Source organism: Lactuca virosa, chromosome 7 (assembly GCF_052849685.1).
Source record: "Lactuca virosa cultivar CGN04683 chromosome 7, Lactuca_virosa_CGN04683_v6, whole genome shotgun sequence".
NCBI classification, from domain to species: domain Eukaryota; kingdom Viridiplantae; phylum Streptophyta; class Magnoliopsida; order Asterales; family Asteraceae; genus Lactuca; species Lactuca virosa.
The window spans coordinates 68,627,618-68,636,385 of NC_136432.1; the positions used below are offsets into that span (position 1 = coordinate 68,627,618).

Below are 8,768 nucleotides of genomic sequence, written 5' to 3' on the forward strand. Positions count from 1 at the left end.
TAGCTCAAAAAGCAAAAGTTAAATCGGCTGTTGAAGGGGATGAAAATACTAACTTTTTTCATGGTATTCTAAAGGAAAAACGAAGGCCGATGGCGATTAATGGCGTTGTGAAAGTTGGGAACTGGTTGGATGACCCAAACTTGATCAAAGCTAAATTTTTTGATCATTTTCGACATCGTTTTTTTCACTTGTGGAGGGTCCTCGGGTTTGGTGTGGTGCTAACTTAGATAATAGGTTGTCTTCTAGTCAAGATGATAGTTTAGAAGTACAATTTTATCGTGACGAAATTAAACGTGCTGTCTGGCAGTGATCGTGCTCCGGGTCCTGATGGATTTACTTTTGCCCTTTTCAAAGCTTTCTGGTCGACCATTGAGGATGATGTGTTTCGTTTTGTTGAGGACCTTTTCACCGCTTCTTATTTCCTTAAGGGGTGCAACTCTTCCTATATTGCTTTGATTTCTAAAGTTACTTCCTCAAAGTTTGTTTCTAAGTTTAGACCTATTAGTCTTATAGGATGTCAATACAAAATTATTGGAAAACTGTTAGCTATTCTTCTAAGTTTGGTTATTGGTGGTTGCATTAATTCTGAGCAATCGACTTTTTTTTAAAGGGTAGGAACATTCTGGATGGCCCTATGGTTCTTAATGAAGTTATGGAATGGTATTGGAAACAAAATCGAACTTTGTTAGTTTTCAAAGTGGATTTTGAAAAAGCTTATGATTCTTTGAGATGAGATTTCTTAGATTTGGTTATGATGGAGCTAGGGTTTGATTATAAATGGAGAAGATGGATTGAAGGATTTCTTTTGAATGCTCGTGCTTCGATTCTAGTTAATGCTTCTCCTACCGATGAGTTCGAGATTTGCAGAGGCTTTCGTTAATATGATCCTATGTCCCCTTTCCTTTTTATTCTTGCTATGGAAGGTTTACATGCGGTCATTCACAAGACTTTATTTATTGGTTTATTCAGGGTTTCTTTTATTGGGTCTAATTCTTTTATGACCACGCACTTGATGTACGCTGATGATGTCATATTTATGGGGGAGTGGTCTTTTCATAATGTTAGTAATTTAATTAGCATGCTGCAGTGTTTCTATCTTTCCTTTGGTCTTAAAATAAATGTTCAAAAAAGCAAGTTGTTGGGGATTGGAGTGTCTGAGGAAGATATTAATAAAATGGCTTCTATATTGGGGTGTGGGGCTTCGGGTTTCCCTTTTACATATCTCGGTGTTCCGGTGGGTTGTAATATATCCCGTCTTGCAAATGGAAGGAAGTTGTTGATAAATTAAAAACAAAACTATGCAGTTGGAAGGCTAGAACACTTTCTAATGGAGGTAGGTTGATGTTGATCAAAGCAGTCATTGAGAATTTACCTACTTATTATATGTCTTTATATATAATGTCGGTTGTAGAGGAAATTGGAGTCGCGTCAAAACAATTTTTTTTATTGGTGGTGATTTGGAAGACAAAAAGATGACTTGGGTTGCTTGGAAAAAATGTATGGCAAGTAGAGATTTAGGTGGTTTGGGCATTGCGAGCATTTTTTCTCTTAATTGCTCTCTTCTGTTCAAATGGATTCGGAGATTCGGAGTTAAACCAAATGATTTGTGGGTTACAATCATAAAAAATATTATGGGGTTGATGGGGGTATTGATAAGCAAAGTTCCAGTGGTTCTAATTTTTCTCCATGGAGGGTTATTATTAATGTCTCTAGAATGCTTGCTCAAAAAGGCATTGATCTTTTGTCTTTATGCAAAAGGAAGATTGGCAATGGGTCTTCCACTCTTTTTTGGAGGATATTTGTTGTGGTGTTCTCCCTTTAAAATCTCACTTCCCTAGGGTTTTTGCTCTTGATTTGGATAAATCTTGCTTGGTTTCTGACATGCTTAGGGTTGTCCGACTGGCTCTCAGGTTTTCGAAGGCCTCCTAGGGGAGGTGAGGAGATGCTCCCATATGATGCTCTGAGAGATTCTGTTGTTCACGTGATTCTTGTGGACAATCATGATTCTTGGATGTGGTTGATTGATGTATCTAGGGGTTTTACTGTGGCTTCTGCACGATCTTTTATTGATACTGTGATTTTGGATACCTCTGCTCAACCTTCTAGATGAAATCATTTTGCCCCTTCTAAAGTTAATATCTTGTTTTGGAGACTGCAATTGAATAAGGTGCCTACTAGAATTAATTTAGACAGACGAGGCATTGACATTGCCTCTGTCTTGTGTCCGATTTAACTCGTATGTTGAAATAGTTAATGACATTTTCTTCTCGTGTGGTATGACGTTGGACTTATGGAGTCTTCTTGCTACGTGGTGGGAATTGGATTTGCCGCTTTTCTCTTCTATTCCAGATTGGTTAAATGAGATTGACTCAGCTCGCTTGTCTCGTAATGTGAAATCTTGTCTGGATGCGGTTGGTCTTACTTTGTTTTGGGCGGTTTGGTCTTTTCGCAATAAATTATTGTTTGCGAAAGTTAAACTTGTAAAGGCGATTCTTTGAGATTTTGTTCAATCTCAATCTCTTTTTTTTTCCTGATTAGCACTAGATTCCCTAAATTTAGATTGACCTGGGTCAGTAGGATGCAAAATCCCTCTTTTTTTAATATCGTAATGTACTTTTTTCTAGCTGTTGCTAGCTTTTAATTTTAATGCTGCTATTCTAAAAAAAATTAATGGTTAGACCATAAACTACCCAAAATATAATGTTTGTTTTGTATTCTTCTCTTATTCATTATCATTGTTTTTGAGATAGGAATCATAGTCAAAACAAGTACCATTTTTAGCTAAATTTATAAATTAAAAATGATTTCTTTGAAGCATATGATAATGATTTACAAGTGTTTCCCGAGTAAAAGGTTAAGCTTTACTTTTGCATTCATTTTATGAGAGTTACAAATGGTTTTCTTTTGTCAATAGCAATGTACTTTAATAAAAAATATATTCCTTAAACTATAGTCGCAACGTACAGGATTAAAATCCTTGTTTATAACAAAATAGTACTGAAAGCCAACTTTCTAAAACCCTTTTTCCTTGATCTGCAAAGGTTTCTTAACCGTGTTTCTCTTATCATAAACTTGCCTACACATAATCAATTATCATCCTTGGATTTTCTAGAGTCCAAATCAATTTCTATTTTATAAACCTGCTACCCTATAAATTGATTTCCCTTTAAATTTGCAACATGTTATAATCAATTTTACAACATAGTTTCGATAAAGTATGATCTTCTATTACTAGATCATTATAGCAAGATAAGATGAGGGTATTAATGACTCTACCTTATTATGATGATGCACTAGATCGTTTTCAAAGCAAGAGACGAACTCATTAATTTGTTTTTTAGAAAAGATATATTTGGAATCATCTACAATCATTGTGGATTGAATTGTTTTGGAGTTTTAGGTCATTTTTTTTTCTTTTATTGCATGAATTATAGATCTTGTTTTGAATGATCCATAATGTTTGGAAGGTACTACATACTTTTATACGCTTTCGGTTTTGGCAGTATTGAGATCCCGAAATCCTATTACTCATTTGTTGAAGAAAATAAATTTGAAGATTTCCGACTTATTAAAGCATTTGATACATTAAGATATTTTGTAGCATTTGACATCCTATGGTACTTTGAGGCATTTGGTATTGTATGGTATGTTGGAGCATTTGATACCATAAGGTATTTTATTGCATTTGATATGGTATTATATTTGGAGTTTTTGACACCATTAGGTATTTTGATAAATTTAATATCGTGCAAGGTATTTTAACATTTAAGTTTAACACTTAGTGGCTGTCGTGTTGGCACTACAGATATATATATTTTCAATTTATTTCTTATCAACTTATATTTTCAACTTGTGGTATATATTTTCAACTTATTTCAACAACTTATATTTTCAACTTATTTCTTATCAACGTTTGAAAGTTCTTTTGTTAAAGATCAAATTTGTCTCAAAGTGGAGTTTGTTAAAATATTACCCAAATACCATCATTGGAATATATGTTGTTAATGCAACCTTTTTAATACAATATTACCCAACCATAATCGAATCTACGAATCACTTCTTCTTATAGTCAATTATGTAATCCCTTCTTCTTTTAGTCAATTTTATAATGTCAATCAAGTTCTTATGGCTTTTTTCCCGCAAAAGTTTTCACCGGTATATATATTTGTGTTATTAGTTGTTCTTTATTACTTCCGTTTATTATCATATTTATAACATGTGTGTTCCTTATTACTTCCACAAAAGTTTTCACCCGCAAAAGTACACCATTTAGGTCTATGTCGTTTTCAGTTTGACTTGGTTCGTGGATTTTGTATTATTGGTTGTTTCTTATGAACCAAGCTTACATATAAGACTGTATCGGCTTAACCTGATTCTTTTGGCAATCGCGATCGTTCATGCTAACAATGTTAGTTCATAAGTTTCATAAAAAAATTGCCATCATATATAGTACTTATTCTCTTTCTTACGCATCATTGTCAATGATCTACACCAAAACCAATCATTTGCTCATAAATATTTCAACATTAATGCAATTAATTAAAACATGACATGATGATTTTTCTGAACAAAAAAAGAAAAAAATGCTTTCATACTCATTAACTTTATTCTTTTAGTTTTATAATACTATTAGTTATATTGTTTTCGTTAAGTAAGACCAAAATAGTATAACTGACATTAGTATGAAGTTATAAGTATACACATTAATTATTTCTAATGTATAATTAAAGATTAAATTGTGATATAGACCTTCATGATCTTATTAATTTAATTAAATATTGTATTATTATATATAGTGACATAATTATCGTGGTTCCAACAAAAAAAAATAATATAATAATCAATTTATCATAACATGAATATGTACTTTGAAATATGTTGTTTAACAACTGATTACATTAAATGCTTTAAATGGAATACTATTCATCATAACGACAATTCACTTTTAGAGCAAAACGAAAATTAAATTGGAATTTAAACATAAAGTCTGAGGTCTAGAAGAGTGAAAAAGTTTTTATATAATCAACAAAGAAATAATTATAGGTGCGTGCACCAAGCAGTGTAATTACATAATTTAAATAAGTAGGTGTTGTTGTATATCTGTGTGTGCAGAGAGAGACATGATCTAAGATTCATGGGGGGTGATCTCTCAACTGCAAAAAGAACACCCATCCATGAATGAAATAGTGAAAGTCAAAGGGGAAAGGTCAGAGGTTGTATAGCATGAGGTAGGGGTCGGGGTGAGGGTGAGGGTGGGGTGAGATGCATGATTGATTGAATTTAGGGTTCTTGTTTAAAAGTCATAGATGGGACCATATCTTGTAAAAGCCCATAATCAGGAATCTGAAGCTGCTGAAGTGGGGTTAGGGTGGTTTGATTGTAGTTCAATAATCCACCTCCAACTCCTCCACCGCCCCCTCCGCCGCCACCACCACCAGAATTGTAGAAACCGTGAGGTATCTGTGCCAGAAACTCGTTAGAGAAGCTTGAGCCGCCGCCAGAACCTGCCATCATCGCACCTTGTGCCACCATCATAGATGGTGGATACAGCATTCCACCAACATTTCCTCTCAGTGTTGCTGGCAAGTGGTGGTTGTGTTGCCCTTCATACGTAGTGATCACGGTGGATGGATCTTGATACGATCTTTCCACCCGCTTCTTTACTGTGCACTTTTGAGTTGTGCATCGGTAGTAGCTTCTGTAACACAGATCAAAACTTTTTCTTACAAGAATTCTTGATCAAAAAGATTTCATTTTTGCACACATCCATGAATTCTTGATCAAAGCGATTTTCATTTTTGTGCACACATAAAATGGGAAACAAGACTTCAGTTTCCCACTTGCGTTTTAAAATCTTACACAAGAATGTGAAACAAACTTGAACGAATGACTTTGGAGATTAAATACAAAATTGTTAGTTGCAGGGAATATAGGGTTTCATTTTAAATTATATAAATGAAACCATTCAAGATTTACTTGTCAATTTTATTATGTTATAATCAGAATCCAAGAAACGAAGTAGACTTTTGTGATCAAAGCATTGAATATATATATTAACATATTATATGTATATGTATATACGTATATATGTATGTACCTGGGATAAGGGCTATTCTTTACAGCTTTCTGTCCATATTTCCTCCATCGATATCCGTCTTCAAGATGATCAATATCACTCTTTGTCATAAAGGCAAACCGTGGTTCTCTTTGCTTCTTTTCTTCTTTCTTCTTTTGCTTAGACCTATTGATAGTTTAGAGAGTTAGAACGTAATTTTGAAATCCAGCAAAAAAAAGAACTAATAGCAAATCTGCAAATGGACCCTAATATGCTCGTGATCGATGAATCATACAAACGTACACTTTCTTAGGGCTGTCTTCTACATCTTCAGGTATGCTTTTAGTTCGATTCTCCTTCTTACCTTCATTGAGCTCGTGCTCATCATCAGCAGCATCAGTAGATGAAGAACGAACCGAAGAAGAGTTGGGTGTTACAGGAGTCATCTCAGTCACACCAACCAAATTTCCAGGAATAGGCACGGGGTTTTGGTCATCATGAAGAGAAAAAACTTGTTGTGATGAAGAAGATGAGTAACCAAACGTTGTTGCAGATGTGTTATAACCAGTAGATCCATTGAAGAAGTGAGATAACCCCATGTAGTCATGAAATCTTTGATGATTTGGTGGTGACGAATCGTCTCTAACTGTGGAATTGGGGCCAAAGAATGAAAAAAGAGTCTCACTAGTTCTTTGATCATCATGGAATGGATCATGGTAGTGGAGATCTCTTTGGTCTTCAGACATGGCTGAAGATGGAGAAGAACAAGTGTAAAATGAACAAGCAGAATAGAAGAAGAAGGAAGAGGAGAAGGGAGAAGTTTGACAAATTATGGGTGAAGGGTCTTTATTTATGCTTTGACAATATTTATGTGTTTATTGGAGAGAGAGATGGAGGATTTGAATATGTGTTTCTAACCCCACTATCTAAAAGAAATGTTTGACAAAGATGAGTGTTGTTAGATCCTAGACTTTATGTTCTCATGTTTCCCATTTTAAAATACTCTTAAATTTACAACCTTTAAATCTTTTAAACAAAGAACTCGTATCACCCTAAAAACTTAAATGAAAACCAGCTACACTAGAAAACAAACTACTTCATAAAAGAAATATGATATGAAAACACGACGTATGAGGAATTCATAAAATATTTTGATCGATTTGTGATCGTTCCCATTAAGAAAGGAAAGAGTCCCTTTTGTTTAAGGCAACAAAGGGCTATTTTTCAATATGTTGGATGTTAAAAGCGTGCCTTTTTAAATTGTCACTTTATTGGGTTCAAAGGTTGTTTTTTCTTTATGAAAATGATCATTTTCTTGAAGTTGAATGTTTCAAAATTGGACCATAAAGATGCCAAGGCTGTCTTTCTCACAAGCAAATGGACAGAAGTTGAATGTTACCACTTTGCGGTCCATTTTAGGAAGATACATTAAGATCACATACGTTATATTGGTGTCGCCCATTTTGGGATTCACATACTTTTCTCCCTTTTCTACATTTATATGATTAAATCTTTATTTAGAAGTAGGATTATAACTTTCTTCAAAAAGATAGTTCTTTAGATAAAATAAACAAAATTAATTCATTATAAAATCAAAATATACAACGGTTTATATGCAACTTTCAAAAAAAAAAAAACATTTAGCTGATGAACACATTTCCATAAACACCTGATACAGTTGGGTCACAAGCCAAGCCATTTGATAGTTGTACAAATTAGTAAAAGTAAAGTTTATATTCTATCTTTCTTAAATATGTTTAATAAAAAAACTATAATTAAGCTTATTAAATTATGTGATTTTATTTATTGTGATAATAAAATCAGAAATTCAAATCATATATTCTTTTAGATTCACTAATAAATTATCAAAACATATATAAGTCGCACATTTGAGGATGCCGTCATCAGTCTCCTTTAAGAAAGATACACATGTCTAGACGTAAGCATACAAAGTTTTTCTTTGGCGTTTTTTATCATGAAAATACTTTTTTTCTTTCTATCAATCATATATGGGTGTTAGGGTTCAAAATGTCGACGATAGAAAGGGTTCCAACTTTGATGCTAACGGTACCTTTATTTTTAATAACTTTATAAACTCTTTGGGGTTACTTGAATTGAAGATTGGGGGGGGGGGGGGGGGATAGATAACAAAAAACGATATGGATGTCAACGGGGGCAAATGGGACGGGGAGTGCATCCCCTTCCCCCGCCCCCGAATCCCTTTATTATCCCCGCCCCCGCCCCCGTCCCCTGCCCCCGATTGATTTTGGGCTGCTTTTTTTTTTGGCTAAAAGAAGTTATTTGTTAGGTAACAAATAATTATTTATAACAAAATTTTACATGTTAAAAATAAAAAAGTTATGCCATATTAAAAACGTTATACTAACAACTTAAAAACATTTTTTTGATGACTTTTGGAAGCTCAAATCATGTTATTTTTTATTATATTTATATAATTAATATATGTGCAATTTATTAACGGGGTCCCCATGGGGGTTTCGGGACGGGATTGCCAACCCCCGTCCCCGCCCCCGAAATTATAACGGGGGTTAACCTTGCCCCCGCCCTCGTCCCCGCCCCCGATGTTTGTAAAAAAATTCCCCCAAACGGAACGGGGCTGTTATGTCTTACCTACGGTGCCACCGGTGACCCCCTCTAAATCCGCCCCTGTCTTTAAACATGTTTTACTATTGCAAATTTTTTTTTTCTTCTG

The 8,768-nt window shown here is 34.2% G+C and overlaps 1 protein-coding gene across 1 annotated transcript; it reads right to left on the reverse strand.

The window, feature by feature from the left end:
- Nucleotides 1-4,938: 4,938 nt before the first annotated feature.
- LOC145126318 (WRKY transcription factor 71-like) lies at nucleotides 4,939-6,966 on the reverse strand. The gene is made up of 3 exons (XM_079061709.1): nucleotides 6,359-6,966; nucleotides 6,098-6,241; nucleotides 4,939-5,698 (listed from the first exon to the last, which is right to left on the reverse strand). The coding sequence occupies exons 1-3, from the start codon at nucleotides 6,799-6,801 to the stop codon at nucleotides 5,281-5,283; spliced, it is 1,005 nt and encodes a 334-aa protein (XP_078917835.1). The 5' UTR covers nucleotides 6,802-6,966; the 3' UTR covers nucleotides 4,939-5,280.
- Between the last annotated feature and the right edge of the window lie 1,802 nt (nucleotides 6,967-8,768).

What these genes read in the sequence shown, in the direction of transcription:
- LOC145126318 (XM_079061709.1), bottom strand. Translation starts at nt 6,801, where the DNA reads ATGTCTGAAGACCAAAGAGATCTCCACTACCATGATCCATTCCATGAT. An exon ending in GAAGACAGCCCTAAGAAAGT is followed by an intron (nt 6,242 to 6,358) that starts GTACGTTTGTAT and finishes AACTATCAATAG; the next exon opens with GTCTAAGCAAAAGAAGAAAG. An exon ending in AAGAATAGCCCTTATCCCAG is followed by an intron (nt 5,699 to 6,097) that starts GTACATACATAT and finishes TCTGTGTTACAG; the next exon opens with AAGCTACTACCGATGCACAA.